Below are 20357 nucleotides of genomic sequence, written 5' to 3'. Positions count from 1 at the left end.
AAGCTGACTGGTCTGTAATTCCCCGGGTTCTTAAGGTGACTGGTCCGCAATTCCCCGGATTGTTAAGGTGACTGGTCTGCAATTCCCCGGGTCCTTAAGGTGACTGGTCTGCAATTCCCCGGGTCCTTAAGGTGACTGGACTGCAATTCCCCGGTTTGTTAAGGTGACTGGACTGCAATTCCCCGGTTTGTTAAGGTGACTGGTCCGTAATTCCCCGGGTTGTTAAGCTGACTGGTCTGCAATTCCCCGGGTTGTTAAGGTGACTGGTCTGCAATTCCCCCGTTTGTTAAGGTGACTGGTCTGCAATTCCCCAGGTTGTTAAGGTGACTGGTCTGCAATTCCCGGTTGTTAAGCTGACTGGTCCGCACTTCGGTTCTTAAGGTGACTGGACTGCAATTCCCGGTTTGTTAAGGTGACTGGTCCGTAATTCCCCGGGTTGTTAAGCTGACTGGTCTGCAATTCCCCGGGTTCTTAAGCTGACTGGTCTGCAATTCCCCGGGTTGTTAAGGTGACTGGTCCGCAATTCCCCGGATTGTTAAGGTGACTGGTCTGCAATTCCCCGGGTCCTTAAGGTGATTGGTCTGCAATTCCCCGGGTCCTTAAGGTGACTGGTCTGCAATTCCCCGGGTTCTTAAGGTGACTGGACTGCAATTCCCCGGGTTCTTAAGGTGACTGGACTGCAATTCCCCGGTTTGTTAAGGTGACTGGTCCGTAATTCCCCGGGTTGTTAAGGTGACTGGTCTGCAATTCCCCGGGTTGTTAAGGTGACTGGTCTGCAATTCCCCCGTTTGTTAAGGTGACTGGTCTGTAATTCCCCAGGTTGTTAAAGTTACTGGTCTGCAATTCCCCGGGTTGTTAAGCTGACTGGTCCGCAATTCCCCGGGTTGTTAAGGTGACTGGACTGCAATTCCCCGGGTTGTTAAGGTGACTGGTCCGCAATTCCCCGGGTTGTTAAGCTGACTGGTCTGTAATTCCCCGGGTTCTTAAGGTGACTGGTCCGCACTCCCGGATTGTTAAGGTGACTGGTCTGCAATTCCCCGGGTCCTTAAGGTGACTGGTCTGCAATTCCCCGGGTCCTTAAGGTGACTGGACTGCAATTCCCCGGTTTGTTAAGGTGACTGGACTGCAATTCCACGGTTTGTTAAGGTGACTGGTCCGTAATTCCCCGGGTTGTTAAGCTGACTGGTCTGCAATTCCCCGGGTTGTTAAGGTGACTGGTCTGCAATTCCCCCGTTTGTTAAGGTGACTGGTCTGCAATTCCCCAGGTTGTTAAGGTGACTGGTCTGCAATTCCCCGGGTTGTTAAGCTGACTGGTCCGCAATTCCCCGGGTTCTTAAGGTGACTGGACTGCAATTCCCCGGTTTGTTAAGGTGACTGGTCCGTAATTCCCCGGGTTGTTAAGCTGACTGGTCTGCAATTCCCCGGGTTCTTAAGCTGACTGGTCTGCAATTCCCCGGGTTGTTAAGGTGACTGGTCCGCAATTCCCCGGGTTGTTAAGGTGACTGGTCCGCAATTCCCCGGTTTGTTAAGGTGACTGGTCCGCAATTCCCCGGTTTGTTAAGGTGACTGGTCCGCAATTCCCCGGTTTGTTAAGGTGACTGGTCTGCAATTCCCCGGGTTGTTAAGGTGACTGGTCCGCAATTCCCCGGTTTTTTAAGGTGACTGGTCCGCAATTCCCCGGTTTGTTAAGGTGACTGGTCCGTAATTCCCCGGGTTGTTAAGGTGACTGGTCTGCAATTCCCCGGTTTGTTAAGGTGACTGGTCTGCAATTCCCCGGTTTGTTAAGGTGACTGGTCTGCAATTCCCCCGTTTGTTAAGGTGACTGGTCTGTAATTCCCCAGGTTGTTAAGGTGACTGGTCTGCAATTCTCCGGGTTCTTAAGGTGACTGGACTGCAATTCCCCGGTTTGTTAAAGTGACTGGTCTGCAATTCCCCGGGTTGTTAAGGTGACTGGTCCGCAATTCCCCGGTTTGTTAAGGTGACTGGTCGGCAATTCCCCGGGTTGTTAAGGTGACTGGTCCGTAATTCCCCGGGTTGTTAAGGTGACTGGTCCGCAATTCCCCGGGTTGTTAAGCTGACTGGTCCGCAATTCCCCGGGTTGTTAAGCTGACTGGTCCGCAATTCCCCGGGTTGTTAAGGTGACTGGTCCGTAATTCCCCGGGTTGTTAAGGTGACTGGTCCGCAATTCCCCGGTTTGTTAAGGTGACTGGTCCGCAATTCCCCGGTTTGTTAAGGTGACTGGTCCGTAATTCCCCGGGTTGTTAAGCTGACTGGTCCGCAATTCCCTGGTTTGTTAAGGTGACTGGTCTGCAATTCCCCGGGTTGTTAAGGTGACTGGTCTGCAACTCCCCCGTTTGTTAAGGTGACTGGTCTGTAATTCCCCAGGTTGTTAAGGTGACTGGTCTGCAATTCTCCGGGTTCTTAAGGTGACTGGACTGCAATTCCCCGGTTTGTTAAAGTGACTGGTCTGCAATTCCCCGGGTTGTTAAGGTGACTGGTCCGCAATTCCCCGGGTTGTTAAGCTGACTGGTCCGCAATTCCCCGGTTTGTTAAGGTGACTGGTCTGCAATTCCCCGGGTTGTTAAGGTGACTGGTCCGTAATTCCCCGGGTTGTTAAGCTGACTGGTCCGCAATTCCCTGGTTTGTTAAGGTGACTGGTCCGTAATTCCCCGGGTTGTTAAGGTGACTGGTCTGCAATTCCCCGGTTTGTTAAGGTGACTGGTCTGCAATTCCCCCGTTTGTTAAGGTGACTGGTCTGTAATTCCCCAGGTTGTTAAGGTGACTGGTCCGCAATTCCCCAGTTTGTTAAGGTGACTGGTCTGTAATTCCCCGGGTTGTTAAGGTGACTGGTCTGCAATTCCCCGGGTTGTTAAGGTGACTGGTCCGCAATTCCCCGGTTTGTTAAGGTGACTGGTCCGTAATTCCCCGGGTTGTTAAGGTGACTGGTCTGCAATTCCCCGGTTTGTTAAGGTGACTGGTCTGCAATTCCCGCTTGTTAAGGTGACTGGTCTGTAATTCCCAGGTTGTTAAGGTGACTGCTCCGCATTTCCCATGTGTGTTATGGTGACTGTTCTGTACTTCCCCGTGTTGTTAAGGTGACTGGTCTGCAATTCCCCGGGTTGTTAAGGTGACTGGTCCGCAATTCCCCGGTTTGTTAAGGTGACTGGTCCGTAATTCCCCGGGTTGTTAAGCTGACTGGTCCGTAATTCCCCGGGTTGTTAAGCTGACTGGTCCGCAATTCCCCGGGTTGTTAAGCTGACTGGTCCGCAATTCCCCGGGTTGTTAAGCTGACTGGTCCGCAATTCCCCGGGTTGTTAAGCTGACTGGTCCGCAATTCCCCGGTTTGTTAAAGTGACTGGTCCGTAATTCCCCGGGTTGTTAAGCTGACTGGTCCGCAATTCCCCGGGTTGTTAAGCTGACTGGTCCGCAATTCCCCGGGTTCTTAAGGTGACTGGTCTGCAATTCCCCCGTTTGTTAAGGTGACTGGTCCGCAATTCCCCGGGTTCTTAAGGTGACTGGTCCGCAATTCCCCGGTTTGTTAAGGTGACTGGTCCGCAATTCCCCGGTTTGTTAAGGTGACTGGTCTGCAATTCCCCGGTTTGTTAAGGTGACTGGTCTGCAATTCCCCGGGTTGTTAAGGTGACTGGTCTGCAATTCCCCGGGTTGTTAAGGTGACTGGTCCGCAATTCCCCGGTTTGTTAAGGTGACTGGTCTGCAATTCCCCGGTTTGTTAAGGTGACTGGTCTGCAATTCCCCCGTTTGTTAAGGTGACTGGTCTGTAATTCCCCAGGTTGTTAAGGTGACTGGTCTGCAATTCTCCGGGTTCTTAAGGTGACTGGACTGCAATTCCCCGGTTTGTTAATGTGACTGGTCTGCAATTCCCCGGGTTGTTAAGGTGACTGGTCCGCAATTCCCCGGTTTGTTAAGGTGACTGGTCGGCAATTCCCCGGGTTGTTAAGGTGACTGGTCCGTAATTCCCCGGGTTGTTAAGGTGACTGGTCCGCAATTCCCCGGGTTGTTAAGCTGACTGGTCCGCAATTCCCCGGGTTGTTAAGCTGACTGGTCCGCAATTCCCCGGGTTGTTAAGGTGACTGGTCCGTAATTCCCCGGGTTGTTAAGGTGACTGGTCCGCAATTCCCCGGGTTGTTAAGGTGACTGGTCCGCAATTCCCCGGTTTGTTAAGGTGACTGGTCCGTAATTCCCCGGGTTGTTAAGGTGACTGGTCCGCAATTCCCCGGGTTGTTAAGGTGACTGGTCTGCAATTCCCCGGGTTGTTAAGGTGACTGGTCTGCAACTCCCCCGTTTGTTAAGGTGACTGGTCTGTAATTCCCCAGGTTGTTAAGGTGACTGGTCTGCAATTCTCCGGGTTCTTAAGGTGACTGGACTGCAATTCCCCGGTTTGTTAAAGTGACTGGTCTGCAATTCCCCGGGTTGTTAAGGTGACTGGTCCGCAATTCCCCGGGTTGTTAAGCTGACTGGTCCGCAATTCCCCGGTTTGTTAAGGTGACTGGTCCGCAATTCCCCGGGTTGTTAAGGTGACTGGTCCGTAATTCCCCGGGTTGTTAAGCTGACTGGTCCGCAATTCCCTGGTTTGTTAAGGTGACTGGTCCGTAATTCCCCGGGTTGTTAAGGTGACTGGTCTGCAATTCCCCGGTTTGTTAAGGTGACTGGTCTGCAATTCCCCCGTTTGTTAAGGTGACTGGTCTGTAATTCCCCAGGTTGTTAAGGTGACTGGTCCGCAATTCCCCAGTTTGTTAAGGTGACTGGTCCGCAATTCCCCAGTTTGTTAAGGTGACTGGTCTGTAATTCCCCGGGTTGTTAAGGTGACTGGTCTGCAATTCCCCGGGTTGTTAAGGTGACTGGTCCGCAATTCCCCGGTTTGTTAAGGTGACTGGTCCGTAATTCCCCGGGTTGTTAAGCTGACTGGTCCGTAATTCCCCGGGTTAAGCTGACTGGTCCGCAATTCCCCGGGTTGTTAAGGTGACTGGTCCGCAATTCCCCGGGTTGTTAAGCTGACTGGTCCGCAATTCCCCGGGTTGTTAAGCTGACTGGTCCGCAATTCCCCGGTTTGTTAAAGTGACTGGTCCGTAATTCCCCGGGTTGTTAAGCTGACTGGTCCGCAATTCCCCGGGTTGTTAAGCTGACTGGTCCGCACCCGGTTCTTAAGGTGACTGGTCTGCAATTCCCCGCTTGTTAAGGTGACTGGTCCGCACTTCCCGGTTGTTAAACTGACTGGTCTGCAATTCCCCGGGTTGTTAAGCTGACTGGTCCGCAATTCCCCAGTTTGTTAAGGTGACTGGTCTGTAATTCCCCGGGTTCTTAAGGTGACTGGTCCGCAATTCCCCAGTTTGTTAAGGTGACTGGTCTGTAATTCCCCGGGTTCTTAAGGTGACTGGTCTGCAATTCCCCCGTTTGTTAAGGTGACTGGTCTGTAATTCCCCAGGTTGTTAAGGTGACTGGTCTGCAATTCCCCCGTTTGTTAAGGTGACTGGTCTGTAATTCCCCAGGTTGTTAAGGTGACTGGTCTGCAATTCCCCGGGTTGTTAAGCTGACTGGTCCGCAATTCCCCGGGTTCTTAAGGTGACTGGACTGCAATTCCCCGGTTTGTTAAGGTGACTGGTCCGTAATTCCCCGGGTTGTTAAGCTGACTGGTCTGCAATTCCCCGGGTTCTTAAGCTGACTGGTCCGCAATTCCCCGGTTTGTTAAGGTGACTGGTCTGCAATTCCCCGGGTTCTTAAGATGACTGGTCTGCAATTCCCCGGGTTGTTAAGCTGACTGGTCCGCAATTCCCCGGTTTGTTAAGGTGACTGGTCCGTAATTCCCCGGGTTGTTAAGGTGACTGGTCTGCAATTCCCCGGTTTGTTAAGGTGACTGGTCTGCAATTCCCCGGTTTGTTAAGGTGACTGGTCTGCAATTCCCCCGTTTGTTAAGGTGACTGGTCTGTAATTCCCCAGGTTGTTAAGCTGACTGGTCCGCAATTCCCCAGTTTGTTAAGGTGACTGGACTGCAATTCCCCGGGTTGTTAAGGTGACTGGTCTGCAATTCCCCGGGTTCTTAAGGTGACTGGTCCGCAATTCCCCAGTTTGTTAAGGTGACTGGTCTGTAATTCCCCGGGTTGTTAAGGTGACTGGTCTGCAATTCCCCGGGTTGTTAAGCTGACTGGTCCGTAATTCCCCGGGTTCTTAAGGTGACTGGTCCGCAATTCCCCAGTTTGTTAAGGTGACTGGTCTGTAATTCCCCGGGTTGTTAAGGTGACTGGTCTGCAATTCCCCGGGTTGTTAAGCTGACTGGTCCGCAATTCCCCGGGTTGTTAAGGTGACTGGTCTGCAATTCCCCGGGTTGTTAAGGTGACTGGACCGCAATTCCCTGGGTTGTTAAGGTGACTGGTCTGCAATTCCCCAGGTTGTTAAGGTGACTGGTCCGTAATTCCCCAGGTTGTTAAGGTGACTGGTCTGCAATTCCCCAGGTTGTTAAGGTGACTGGTCTGCAATTCCCCAGTTTGTTAAGGTGACTGGTCCGCAATTCCCCGGATTGTTAAGGTGACTGGTCCGTAATTCCCCGGGTTGTTAAGGTGACTGGTCCGCAATTCCCCGGGTTGTTAAGGTGACTGGTCCGCAATTCCCCGGGTTGTTAAGGTGACTGGTCCGCAATTCCCCGGGTTGTTAAGGTGACTGGTCCGCAATTCCCCGGGTTGTTAAGGTGACTGGTCGGCACTTCCCGGTTGTTAAGGTGACTGGTCTGCAATTCCCCTGTTTGTTAAGGTGACTGGTCCGCAATTCCCCGGTTTGTTAAGGTGACTGGTCCGTAATTCCCCGGGTTGTTAAGCTGACTGGTCCGCAATTCCCTGGTTTGTTAAGGTGACTGGTCTGCAATTCCCCGGGTTGTTAAGGTGACTGGTCTGCAACTCCCCCGTTTGTTAAGGTGACTGGTCTGTAATTCCCCAGGTTGTTAAGGTGACTGGTCTGCAATTCTCCGGGTTCTTAAGGTGACTGGTCTGCAATTCCCCGGGTTGTTAAGGTGACTGGTCCGCAATTCCCCGGTTTGTTAAGGTGACTGGTCCGCAATTCCCCGGGTTGTTAAGGTGACTGGTCCGCAATTCCCCGGGTTGTTAAGGTGACTGGTCCGTAATTCCCCGGTTTGTTAAGGTGACTGGTCCGCAATTCCCCGGGTTGTTAAGGTGACTGGTCTGCAATTCCCCAGTTTGTTAAGGTGACTGGTCCGCAATTCCCGTTTGTTAAGGTGACTGGTCTGTAATTCCCCAGGTTGTTAAGGTGACTGGTCCGCAATTCCCCAGTTTGTTAAGGTGACTGGTCTGTAATTCCCCGGGTTGTTAAGGTGACTGGTCTGCAATTCCCCGGGTTGTTAAGGTGACTGGTCCGCAATTCCCCGGTTTGTTAAGGTGACTGGTCCGTAATTCCCCGGGTTGTTAAGCTGACTGGTCCGTAATTCCCCGGGTTGTTAAGCTGACTGGTCCGCAATTCCCCGGGTTGTTAAGCTGACTGGTCCGCAATTCCCCGGGTTGTTAAGCTGACTGGTCCGCAATTCCCCGGTTTGTTAAGGTGACTGGTCCGTAATTCCCCGGGTTGTTAAGCTGACTGGTCCGCAATTCCCCGGGTTGTTAAGCTGACTGGTCCGCAATTCCCCGGGTTCTTAAGGTGACTGGTCTGCAATTCCCCCGTTTGTTAAGGTGACTGGTCCGCAATTCCCCGGGTTGTTAAACTGACTGGTCTGCAATTCCCCGGGTTGTTAAGCTGACTGGTCCGCAATTCCCCAGTTTGTTAAGGTGACTGGTCTGTAATTCCCCGGGTTCTTAAGGTGACTGGTCCGCAATTCCCCAGTTTGTTAAGGTGACTGGTCTGTAATTCCCCGGGTTCTTAAGGTGACTGGTCTGCAATTCCCCCGTTTGTTAAGGTGACTGGTCCGCAATTCCCCGGGTTGTTAAGGTGACTGGTCTGCAATTCCCCGGGTTGTTAAGGTGACTGGTCCGCAATTCCCCGGGTTGTTAAGGTGACTGGTCTGTAATTCCCCGGGTTGTTAAGGTGACTGGTCTGCAATTCCCCCGTTTGTTAAGGTGACTGGTCCGCAATTCCCCGGGTTGTTAAGGTGACTGGTCCGTAATTCCCCGGGTTGTTAAGCTGACTGGTCCGCAATTCCCTGGTTTGATAAGGTGACTGGTCTGCAATTCCCCGGGTTGTTAAGGTGACTGGTCTGCAACTCCCCCGTTTGTTAAGGTGACTGGTCTGTAATTCCCCAGGTTGTTAAGGTGACTGGTCTGCAATTCTCCGGGTTCTTAAAGTGACTGGTCTGCAATTCCCCGGGTTGTTAAGGTGACTGGTCCGCAATTCCCCGGGTTGTTAAGCTGACTGGTCCGCAATTCCCCGGTTTGTTAAGGTGACTGGTCTGCAATTCCCCGGGTTGTTAAGGTGACTGGTCCGTAATTCCCCGGGTTGTTAAGCTGACTGGTCCGCAATTCCCTGGTTTGTTAAGGTGACTGGTCCGTAATTCCCCGGGTTGTTAAGGTGACTGGTCTGCAATTCCCCGGTTTGTTAAGGTGACTGGTCTGCAATTCCCCCGTTTGTTAAGGTGACTGGTCTGTAATTCCCCAGGTTGTTAAGGTGACTGGTCCGCAATTCCCCAGTTTGTTAAGGTGACTGGTCTGTAATTCCCCGGGTTGTTAAGGTGACTGGTCTGTAATTCCCCGGTTTGTTAAGGTGACTGGTCCGTAATTCCCCGGGTTGTTAAGCTGACTGGTCCGTAATTCCCCGGGTTGTTAAGCTGACTGGTCCGCAATTCCCCGGGTTGTTAAGCTGACTGGTCCGCAATTCCCCGGGTTGTTAAGCTGACTGGTCCGCAATTCCCCGGTTTGTTAAGGTGACTGGTCCGTAATTCCCCGGGTTGTTAAGCTGACTGGTCCGCAATTCCCCGGGTTGTTAAGCTGACTGGTCCGCAATTCCCCGGGTTCTTAAGGTGACTGGTCTGCAATTCCCCCGTTTGTTAAGGTGACTGGTCCGCAATTCCCCGGGTTGTTAAACTGACTGGTCTGCAATTCCCCGGGTTGTTAAGCTGACTGGTCCGCAATTCCCCAGTTTGTTAAGGTGACTGGTCTGTAATTCCCCGGGTTCTTAAGGTGACTTGTCCGCAATTCCCCAGTTTGTTAAGGTGACTGGTCTGTAATTCCCCGGGTTCTTAAGGTGACTGGTCTGCAATTCCCCCGTTTGTTAAGGTGACTGGTCCGCAATTCCCCGGGTTGTTAAGGTGACTGGTCTGCAATTCCCCGGGTTGTTAAGGTGACTGGTCCGCAATTCCCCGGGTTGTTAAGGTGACTGGTCTGTAATTCCCCGGGTTGTTAAGGTGACTGGTCTGCAATTCCCCCGTTTGTTAAGGTGACTGGTCCGCAATTCCCCGGGTTGTTAAGGTGACTGGTCCGCAATTCCCCGGGTTGTTAGGCTGACTGGTCTGCAATTCCCCGGGTTGTTAAGGTGACTGGTCCGCAATTCCCCGGGTTGTTAAGGTGACTGGTCTGTAATTCCCCGGGTTGTTAAGGTGACTGGTCTGCAATTCCCCGGTTTGTTAAGGTGACTGGTCCGCAATTCCCCGGGTTGTTAAGGTGACTGGTCCGCAATTCCCCGGGTTGTTAGGCTGACTGGTCCGCAATTCCCCGGGTTGTTAAGGTGACTGGTCTGTAATTCCCCGGGTTGTTAAGGTGACTGGTCTGCAATTCCCCGGGTTGTTAAGGTGACTGGTCTGCCCACCCAGGGCAGGCTCCAGCCTCAAATGAGGCATTTCCAGCAATCCCAGCCCGGGCCTGGCAGAGGGGAGCCCAGAGGGTCCCCACGGACGGGCTGGTCCCTCAGGGATCTCGGGAGTGGGTGTCACCCCCCCGCGGGCGAGTGGTGACCCCGGCACGCTGGGGGCGGAGCCCCTTACCCTTGGCTGTGCTCAGCTTGCAGGTGTAGACGCCGCTGTCGTCCTCGTGCACGGAGGTGAGCAGCAGTTTGCACTTGTGCCCATCAAAGTGCATCTTGCACTTGAGCAGGGCGGGCTGCAGCAGCCGCCCCCGCGAGAGCCAGTCGACGTCCAGGTCCGGCGGGCCCGTCACCAGGCACTCGAAGAGCGCCAGCTCCCCGGCCCCGACCGTCACGTCCTGCAGCGGCGCCAGCACAGCCAGGGCCTGGCTCGCGGGGTGCGCTGGGGAGAGAGAAACGCACCTGAGCCACTGACCGGGAACGCTGGGAGGGGTGGGGGGCATGCAGGGAGCCCAGGGCCCCCGGGACACAGGAATGGGAGAGGGGCAGAGCGCGCCGGGAATGGGGGGATGGGCAGGGCTCCCTGGGACATGCAGGGAATGAATGGGAGAGGGGCAGGGTGCCTGGGCAAGGGGGGGGCAGGGCCCTTGGGACATGTCGGGAACGGGGTCAGGGCCCCCCAGGGACACGCCGGCGGGGGCAGGCCCCGTGGAAGGGGGGCAGGATGTGTGGCCCTAGGACAGTGAGGAGGCAGCGGAGGGCAGGGGCCGCCTGGCCCCACAACAGAGGTGACGGGGCAGGAGGATCGGACAGAGCTTGGGGGTCTGTGCCACGAACAAACCACACGGCGCTTCACCAAACACACTTTATTAGAGCTACAAAAAGGTCCCAGCCCCAGCCCCAGCCCCCTGGGGCCGCTCCCCCCGCCGGGACCCCCGGGGTGCCGCAGGGGCCCTGCCGGCACAGTGCACTGGGGGGAGCCGTTTGTGCTACTTCACAGCCTGCGCCCGATGCTGGCTGGGCAGAGGCTGCTCCCCGGGGAGGGGTCTCCTGCCCCCGCCCCCAGGCGTGCTCGCTCCCAGGCTGCGCAGTCCCGGCCGGCACGGTCTCAGCAGAGGCTCCCTGCTCCTTGGCAGTGCTGACGAGGAGCAGCAGGACACAGAGACGCGGACACACGGACAGAGCGAGACAGACAGCATCACGCAGCCGCCGGGCGTGGCCCAGCAGCGCCCCCTGGCGCCGGCACTGTGCTATGCCGGCCTGGCCCCGCCCACCGCCCAGCGAGTCCATTAGCCTTGCGGCCCAGAGTCCAGGAGGTGGCGGCGGGTCGGGGGCCAGGCCCGGGCACCAGGCCCTGCCCCTGGGTCACTCCGTCCCTTCGGAGCAGACGGCAAGAACGCAAGGCGAGGTCCGGCGCCTAAGAGAGACCCCGAGGCCGCGGCCCCTTAGCGCACTCCCCCTGTGTACAGACAAAAACCGCAGTCAGCAAGCGGCAGGGTTAGTGCAGCCGAGACGGACACGGGACACGGGACACGGGCACACGGGCACGGGACACGGGCACACGGCATCCCCGGGGCTGGGCGTCTGCTGGGGCAGCAGGGGTCTCGTCTGCCCCGGGGCTCTGCAGCCCAGCCCGGCCGTCGGCTCGTAACTCAAACAGGCTCCGTCTCACCGGAGCTGCCGGGTGACCCCCGTGCTGGGCGGGAACGGGATGGGCCAGGCCAGCGCCCAGGCAGCAGAACTGCCCCCCCCAGCCGGCAGCCTGAGAGGTGGGAGGCCTGGGCCCAAGCCCTGCTGCTGGGCTCCCGCTGCCCCTTGGCCGTCTGCAAGGGGGCAGCAGCTGGCGTGGCCGGGAGGTGCCGGGTCTCCCAGGGATCGGTGCCACAGCATCCTGCAGGGCACTGCGGGGGCAGCGAAGGAAACACCAGAGCCAGGAGCCCCCAGCACGGCCCAGCGGGCCACGGGCGTCCTGCGCACGGCAAGGCACACGGGGACGGGGGGCAGAACCTGGCTGAGATGGAGCCACCCGTGTGCCCATGGGCACAGCTCTCCTCCAGGCGGGACGCCACGAAACTCCAGCAGCAGGGACCAACCCCACGGACACGTGGCCTGGCACTACAGTGCAGGCAGGGAGTGAGGGGCACCAGCAGAACTGTGCAGGGGAGCCCAGGGCTGGGATAGGAGGGGCTGCGGGTCGGGAGTGAGGGGCACCGGCAGGGCTGGGCTAGCAGGGGCTGTGGGGTCGGGAGTGAGGGGCACCGGCAGAGCAGGGGGGAGCCCAGGGCTGGGCTAGCAGGGGCTGTGGGGTCGGGAGTGAGGGGCACCGGCAGAGCAGGGGGGAGCCCAGGGCTGGGCTAGCAGGGGCTGCGGGTCGGGAGTGAGGGGCACCGGCAGAGCAGGGGGAAGCCCAGGGCTGGGGTAGGAGGGGGCTGTGGGGTCGGGATTGAGAGGCACTGGAAGGGCTGTGGATGGGGAGCCCAGGACTGGGGCTGCAGGTCGGGATCAAGGGGTGTGACAAAGTGGGAATGTTAATGTTTTCTCCGAATACGGTGGGTGCCTCAGTTTCCCCTCTGCCTTTCTCAGGTATCTAGGTGGTGGGATGGGGGGGTGATTGGTGCAGAGCCCTAGGGGGCAGGTGTGACGGTGTCCGCACAGAGACTGGCGACTCCCTGTCTGCTGGCAACTGACGGCGTGGGCCCCTCCCCGGCAAGGTGCCAGCTGAAGGTGCTGGAGACACAGAGATCAGGGGCCTCCTGGCGGGAGAGGGACGAAGGCAGAGGAGGGGCTGGACAGTGTCAGTTTGGAGCTGGCTGGGGACATGGAGGGAGGGCCCAGAACCGGGGTCTGGGCTCCCCCCCCCCCCCAAGATGGACCCGGCTGAGGGGTCCTGTTCTCTGTACCTACAAGCTCTGTTTCAGACCCTGTTCCTGTCATCGAATAAACCTCTGTGTTACTGGCTGGCTGAGAGTCACGTCTGACTGCGACGTGGGGGGGCAGGACCCTGTGGCCCCCCAGGACCCCGCCTGGGCGGACTCGCTGGGGGAAGCGCATGGAGGGGCAGGGGAGGCTGAATGCTCCAAGGAGAGACCCAGGAGGTGAAGCCGTGGGAGCTTCTTGCCCTGCAGACAGGCTGCTCCCAGGGAGAGGAGGCTCCCCAGAGTCCTGCCTGGCTTGGTGGGGAGCAGTTCCAGAGCAGCGCCCGGGGACTCCGTGACAGAGCACCAGCAGAGCTGTGTGTAGAGGGGCCCCGGGGCCAGGCTAGCAGGGGCTGCAGGTCGGGAGTGAGGGGCACCGGCAGAGCTGGGGGGAGCCCAGGGCTGGGCTAGCAGGGGCTGCAGGTCGGGAGTGAGGGGCACCGGCAGAGCTGGGGGGAGCCCAGGGCTGGGCTAGCAGGGGCTGCGGGTCGAGATTGAGGGGTACTGGCAGAGCTGGGTGGGGAGCCCAGGGCTGGGCTAGCAGGGGCTGCAGGTCGGGAGTGAGGGGCATCGGCAAAGCTGTGTGTGGGGAGCCCAGGGCTGGGCTAGCAGGGGCTGCGGGTCGGGAGTGAGGGGCACCGGCAGAGCTGGGGGGAGCCCAGGGCTGGGCTAGCAGGGGCTGCGGGTCGGGAGTGAGGGGCACCGGCAGAGCTGGGGGGAGCCCAGGGCTGGGACAGAATGGCAGGAATGGAGGGCAGGACAGATCTGACTTTTCTCTCGGTTCTACAGAGCAGTTTGTCCATCTCCCCTGGGATCCAGCTCTCCCGCCCCCCACCCCCCCCCCAGTGCCGGGTGCCGCGCTGGGGATGGTCCCTGGCCCAGGCACCGTCCCTGCAGACTCAGGGCCAGGCAGCAGCAGGGCCAGGCAGAGGCGCCTCACCCTGTCCTGGGAGCAGCTCCTCTCGGGGCCCCCCGGCCCCCCGCAGCCCAGCGTGAGGGGCGCGGCCAGGCCTGGCCGTTACCTCGGACCTGCAGCTTGGCCTCGCACTGCTTGGTGCCGTATTCGTTGATGGCTTTGCAGGCGTAGAAGCCGGCGTCCGCGCGCTCTGCCGCCAGGATGTGCAGGGTGCAGGAGCCGCCCTCCCCCTCCGCCACGGAGAGCCGCCGGCCCACCTTCACCGGCTGCCGGTTCCTCAGCCTGCGGGGGGGACAGTCAGAGCCGGCCCCCACTCGGAGAGCGTGGCCCACCTGGCACTGACCCAACCCACGGTTCTCCCCCGCCTCCTGCCCCAGCCAGACCCTGCTCCTGCCCTGGGCCGGACGGGAGCCAGCGCCCCCGGGAGGAGACAGGCCCTGCCCCATTCCCCACCCCCCTGAGCCGGCCACTCCCTGCCCCTGGGGCCGGACGGGAGCCAGCACCCCCGGGAGGAGACAGGCCCTGCCCCATTCCCTGCCCCCTGAGCCGGCCACTCCCTGCCCCTGGGCCGGACGGGAGCCAGCTCCCCCTAGAGGAGACAGGCCCTGCCCCATTCCCTGCCCCCTGAGCCGGCCACTCCCGGCCCCTGGGGCCGGACGGGAGCCAGCACCCCCTAGAGGAGACAGGCCCTGCCCCATTCCCGCCCCTGGGCCCGCCACGCCCTGCCCCGTGCCCCAGTCCCCGCCCCCCCCGGGACAGCCACTCCCTGCCCCGTGCCCCATTCCCCGCCCCCCCAAGCCAGCCACTCCCTGCCCCGTGCCCCATTCCCCGCCCCCCTGGGCCAGCCACTCCCTGCCCCGTGCCCCATTCCCATTCAGACTGTTGCCGCCCTGTTGCAGGAGAGTTCCTACAGTAACACTAACGGCACCAGGGCCCGGGACCCCTTCCCCCCACGGCCGGGGAGCCCGCGCCGGAGGACTCACCAGTGGATGATGGGTTTGGGTTCGCCCCGGACCCGGATGCTCATGCTGACGTCCTGCCCCTCCAGCACCGACAGGTCACCCAGAGCCAGCTGGGACGGGAAGCACATGGGGGCGGGCGTCAGACAGGGCTGCCCACGGGCACCGGAGCAGGAGCGAGGGTCACCCCAGCACCGCAAGAGCAGCCAAGAGGAGGTGGGTGCCGCTGTCCCAGAGCCCGGGGGGCAGGGCTCAGGGAGGCAGAGCCCAACCCAGTGACCCCGGGGCACCAGGACCTGCGGGCGGACGGGGGGCTCCCACCCCGGGACCCACCCCCTCACCTCGAAGGTGGGGGCAGCCTTGAAGTTGGTCTCCACCGGGCTGCGGGCGGCGCCGAGGTCGACTGTGCGCTGCAGCTGCCCGGCCAGCCGGTGCTGGGGGGTCCCGGACGCTGGGAACTCCTCCAGGGGGCTCAGGTACTCCTCGTCCGACGTGATGGGGCTGGCCAGGGCCGGGGGGGGCGGCAGGGACCCCCGGCTCTCCGCAGGGGGCGCTGGCTCAGGAGAGAGCAGGCAGCAAAGCCGGGTAAGGGCACCGGGTCGGCTGGCCCTGGCAACCCCAGGCTGGGATGGGAGCAGCGGGCGAGGTCCCGTGGGACAGGCCGGGCAGCGGGGCACCCAGGGTGGCAGCACGCCCAGGGCAGAGCAGGACACAGCTCAGCTCCCTCATCCCTCCCCCCGGCCCTGCCGGCTCTCAAGCCCTGGGGGGGGGGGTCTCACCCTGACACCCCAGCCGGAGAGGAGGGGATGGATGGGGCCCTGCAGCAGCCCCATGGGAGCCCCCCTGCAGAGCCCAGGCCGCGGGGCCGGAGCCCAGGGGTGCGGCTGCCCGGCCCAGCGTGGGAAGGAGGCCAGGCCAGGCCAGGCCAGGCCGTGGGGCCGGAGCCCAGGGGCGAGTGCAGGGGTGCGGCTGCCCGGCCCAGCGTGGGAAGGAGGCCAGGCCAGGCCAGGCCAGGCCGTGGGGCCGGAGCCCAGGGGCGAGTGCAGGGGTGCGGCTGCCCGGCCCAGCGTGGGAAGGAGGCCAGGCCAGGCCAGGCCGTGGGGCCGGAGCCCAGGGGCGAGTGCAGGGGTGCGGCTGCCCGGCCCAGCGTGGGAAGGAGGCCAGGCCAGGCCAGGCCAGGCTGCCCGGCCCAGCGTGGGAAGGAGGCCAGGCCAGGCCAGGCCAGGCCGACAAGAAGGGCTGAGATAGGGGACCGGGCTGGCTCACGAGGCAGCCGCCGCCCGTCGCCCCTCCAGGGCTGAAGGTGACATTGGCAGCCGCGCTCAGGCAGCGCCGGGGTCCTGCCGCGGAGGGGAACAGGCTCTGGGAGCACGGAGGCCGGTCACCCCGGGGCAGGGCCCTGGGGCTCGGCTCTGAAGGCTGCCGGGGGCGGGAGGAGGCTGGGCCTGGCTGGTGAGCCCCCGGGCACTCCCCTCCTCCCCCCCTGGACACACACCCCGTCCCTCCGGGCACTCCCACCACTCCCCCCTGACACTCCCCCCCCTGGGCCCCCTGGGCACCCCCCCGCCCTCCAGGCACTCCCAGCCCCTGCCCCCCCCGGCACTCCCAGCTCCCACCCCTGGGCACTCCCAGCCCCACCCCGACACGCCCCTGGACACTCCCGCCCCTGCCCCCAGGCACTCCCAGCCCCTGCCCCAGGTACTCCCACCCTCCAGGCACTCCCAGATACTCCCTGCGCCCCTGGGCACACCCCCTTCCCCGGACACTCCTCCTCTCCCCGGACACCCCTGCCCCTCCAGGCACTCCCAGCCACTCCGGACACCCCGCCCCAGGCACTCCCAGCCCCTGCCCCCCCCAGGCACTCCCAGCCCCCGCCGCCCCCCGGGCACTCCCAGCCCCTGCCCCCTGGCTTGCCCGGAGCAGCTGCACAGAGGCAGGGGCAGCGGGATGCTGAGGGGCAGGGGCTGAGCATCGCGGGCTCAGGGCTGCCAGCCCCGTCCCAGCCACTCGCAGGCCAGGGAGCCCTGGTCAGATACCCCCGGGACAGGCCACGTGCCCCCTGCCCCCGACAGCAGAGGGCCCCCCACGTGCTCACCCCCTGCCCCCCGCCCGGGCTAGTACACAAGGGGCTAATCGCGAGCGGGGAGCCCAGGCTGGGGGGGCGCCAGCTGCAGGAACAGTGGCCCAGGTCCCCTCCCCCCAGGAGAGAGGCAGGGGGTGCCCAGCCGGGGGCTCTGTGGCCTGGAAGCCCTCTGGGTGCAGAACTAGGGGCACAGCGCAGGAACCCCCCTCGGGGAACCGCCAGAGCCCCCGACAGCCCGGATCCTCGGGGGCCAACGCCGGTGCGGGCAGGGAGGTCCCGGGGGGGGCAGGGAGCCGGGCACACCCGGTGCGGGCAGGGAGGTCCCGGGGGGGCAGGGAGCCGGGCACACCCGGTGCGGGCAGGCGGGTTCCGGGGGGGCAGGGAGCCGGGCACACCCGGTGCGGGCAGGAGGGTCCCTGGGGCAGGATCCGGGCACACCCGGTGCGGGCAGGGGGGTCCCGGGGGGGGGCAGGGAGCCGGACACACCCGGTGCGGGCCGGGGGGTCCCGGGGGGGGGCCGGGAGCCGGGCACACCCGGTGCGGGCAGGGGTCCCTGGGGCAGGGAGCCGGGCACACCCGGTGCGGGCAGGGGGGTCCCGGGGGGGACACGCCCCCTCCCCGGCCAGTCTCTGCGGGGTCCCAGCGCCCGCGGGCCGGGCCGGGCCGCGACTCACCCCGGGCGGCGGGCGGCTCCCGCAGGGGCTGGCGGCAGGACCCGGCCGGCTCCATCCCCGCAGCGAGCCCGGCCGGGGAGCGGAGACCGCGACACGCCGGGGCGGGGCCGGACCCGCCGCCGCGGGGATGGGCGCAGCCAGGCCGGCCCCGCTCTCTGCTGGCCCCGCCCCCCCGGGTGTGATGGGAGCGGTGCCCCCCCCCGAGGGGGGTCCAGTTCGGTACCGTCAGGCGCTGCCCCCACCCCAGCACCAGCGGGCGGTACCGCCGGGTGCCCCCCGGGCACGGCCAGCCCAGGGCAGCTTCGCCCCCCAGCCCGGCTGAAGGGGGGCGGCCCTGGCACGGGCTGGGTGAACCTGCTGCTGGTGACCGGGCGCCCTGGGGTGCTGACAGGCCCGGCTGGGGATCCGGGGCGAGGAGCAGACTGGGGCGGTGGGGGCAGTGCCAGGCGCTGGCAGGCCCGGCTGGGGATCCTGGGCGAGGAGCAGGGCTGGGGCGGTGAGGGGCAGTGCCAGGCGCTGATGGGCCCGGCTGGGGATCCGGGCGAGGAGCAGCGCCAGGCGGTGGGGGCAGTGCCAGGCGCTGATGGGCCCGGCTGGGGATCTGGGGCGAGAGCAGGACTGGGGCGGTGGGGGCAGTGCCAGGCGCTGACCCGGCTGGGGATCCGGGGCGAGGGGCAGTGCCAGGGGCTGGCCCGGCTGGGGATCCGGGGCGAGAGCAGGACTGAGGCGGTGGGGGCAGTGCCAGGTGCTGACGGGCCCCGCCGGGGATCCGGGGGGGGGCGCGGAGCAGGGCTGGGGGCTGCGGGGGCAGTGCCAGGGGCTGACGGGCCCCGCCGGGATCCGGGGCGGAGCAGGGCTGGGGCTGCGGGGCAGTGCCAGGCGCTGACGGCCCGGCTGGGGATCCGGGGCGAGAGCAGGACTGGGGCGGTGGGGCAGTGCCAGGCGCTGACGGCCCGGCTGGGGATCCGGGGGCGAGAGCAGGGCTGGGGCGGTGGGGCAGTGCCAGGCGCTGATGGGCCCGGCTGGGGATCCGGGGGCGAGGAGCAGCGCCGGGGCGGTGGGGGCAGTGCCAGGCGCTGACGGGCCCGGCTGGGGATCCGGGGGGGCGAGGAGCAGGGCTGGGGGCGGTGGGGGCAGTGCCAGGGGCTGACGGGCCCGGCTGGGGATCTGGGGGGGCGAGGAGCAGGACTGGGGCGGTGGGGGCAGTGCCAGGCGCTGACGGCCCGGCTGGGGATCCGGGGCGAGAGCAGGACTGGGGCGGTGGGGCAGTGCCAGGGGCTGACGGCCCGGCTGGGGATCCGGGGCGAGAGCAGGACTGAGGGCGGGGGGGGCAGTGCCAGGGGCTGACGGGCCCGGCTGGGGATCCGGGGGGGCACGGAGCAGGGCTGGGGGCAGTGCCAGGCGCTGACGGGCCCGGCTGGGGATCCGGGGGGGCACGGAGCAGGGCTGGGGGCCGTGCCAGGGGCTGACGGGCCCCGCCGGGGATCCGGGGCGCGGAGCAGGGCTGGGGGGCTGTGCCAGGAACTGGGGGCAGTGCCAGGCGCTGACGGGCCCGGCCGGGGATCCGGGGGGCGCGGAGCAGGGCTGGGGGCTGTGGGGGCAGTGCCAGGCGCTGACGGGCCCCGCCGGGGATCCAGGGGGCGCGGAGCAGGGCTGGGGGCTGCGGGGGCAGTGCCAGGTGCTGACGGGCCCTGCTGGGGATCCGGGGGGCGAGGAGCAGGGCTGGGGGCAGTGCCAGGCGCTGACGGGCCCCGCCGGGGATCCGGGGGGCGCGGAGCCCAGGCAGGCAGCGGGCAGCAGGCCCCCCCGGGCTCCCGGCTGGCAGCACGTCACGCCCGGCTCAGACACAGCCTTGTAGGGTAAGGGAGCCTGGGTCCTGCCAGCGACAGCAGGAGCGGAGCTGGGAGCCTGCCCGGCGCTCGGCCTCCCCCGCCCAGCCCGGCTCCGGCCTGCGGCTCCTCCTCCTCGGGCTGAGGGGACCAGCTGTCCCGATTTGGGGCTTTTTCGTATACAGGCTCCTAGTCCCCCCACCCCGTCCCGCTGGTCCCCGCTTGCTGTCCGGTCACCCCACTCGGGCTAAGCCGCCCCCCCCCGCGGGCCCCGCGCCCCCGCACTCACCCGGCCGCACGCTCAGCCTGGCGCTGCAGCACGACTCCCCCACCTCGTTGGCGGCCGTGACCGTGTACAGGCCGGCGTCGGCCCCCCGGGCGCTCGGCAGCAGCAGCGTGTGGCGCTCACCCTCCACTTTGATGGGGCGCCCGGCGCTGCCCCTCAGCAGGACGCCGTCCTTCCTCCAGGACACTGGGGTGGGAGAGGGCAGGTCACCGGGGGCAGGGCCCCCCCACGCACCCCTCATCATCAGGGCCCCCCCACTGCCGGGGGCAGGGCACCATGCGCCTGTCATCGCCGTCAGAGGCCCCCCTCACTGCCGGGGGCAGGGCACCCCGCACCCCTCATCAGGCCCCCCCCCCCACTGCCGGGGGAGGGCACCACGCGCCCCTCGCCGTCAGGGCCCCCCCTCACTGCCGGGGGCAGGGCACCCCGCACCCCTCATCAGGCCCCCCCCTCACTGCCGGGGGCAGGGCACCGCGCGCCCCTCGCCGTCGAGACCCCCATCACTACGCTGGGGCCTGGGGGGGCAGCACTGCTCCCCGTTATTTCTGGGGGCATGATGCCCCCCAGGTGTAGCCAGGATCAGACCCGCTGCGGTTCCCGTGACTCTCCTGCCCCCTAGTGGCTGGTCTGGAGACACGCTGCTGCAGGTGGCCCGCGCCGGGCACCCCGTCTCTCTGGACAGAGAACAGGGGGCTCTGCTCCCTCCCCTTCCCCCTTGTGCCCCTGCTGCCCACACAGATTCCCCTGCCCCCCAGAGGGTCAGCGAGGGCAGCAGGGCCGAGCAGCCCCCAGCCCAGATACAGACAGTGCTGGGACAGAGACTCCGGCCTCCTGCCACTGCCTCGGGGTGATGCTGGGCAAGGCCCTTTGCCAGCCGGGGCGTCGTTCCCCTGCCCCGGATCTCGAGTCGGGGCTGCCCACAGGGTGCTGCGTGCGGGGCCTCTCCGT

At 63.7% G+C, this 20357-nt stretch overlaps 1 protein-coding gene across 1 annotated transcript in view; it reads right to left on the bottom strand.

Moving 5' to 3' along the window:
* The window catches only part of SPEG (striated muscle enriched protein kinase), a 107872-nt gene that overhangs the window by 45652 nt on the left and 41863 nt on the right, over positions 1-20357 (bottom strand). Inside the window, exons 6-10 of the mRNA XM_039495073.1 lie at positions 19413-19595; positions 14879-15090; positions 14562-14650; positions 13685-13860; positions 9929-10189 (exon numbers count right to left, since the gene is read on the bottom strand). Coding sequence (XP_039351007.1) covers positions 9929-10189; positions 13685-13860; positions 14562-14650; positions 14879-15090; positions 19413-19595 — 921 coding nt within the window. The remainder of the gene's footprint in view (positions 1-9928; positions 10190-13684; positions 13861-14561; positions 14651-14878; positions 15091-19412; positions 19596-20357) is intronic.

This window comes from Mauremys reevesii, linkage group 11 (assembly GCF_016161935.1).
Source record: "Mauremys reevesii isolate NIE-2019 linkage group 11, ASM1616193v1, whole genome shotgun sequence".
In the NCBI taxonomy this organism is placed as follows: domain Eukaryota; kingdom Metazoa; phylum Chordata; order Testudines; family Geoemydidae; genus Mauremys; species Mauremys reevesii.
This window is presented reverse-complemented; position numbering and strand designations above follow the sequence as displayed.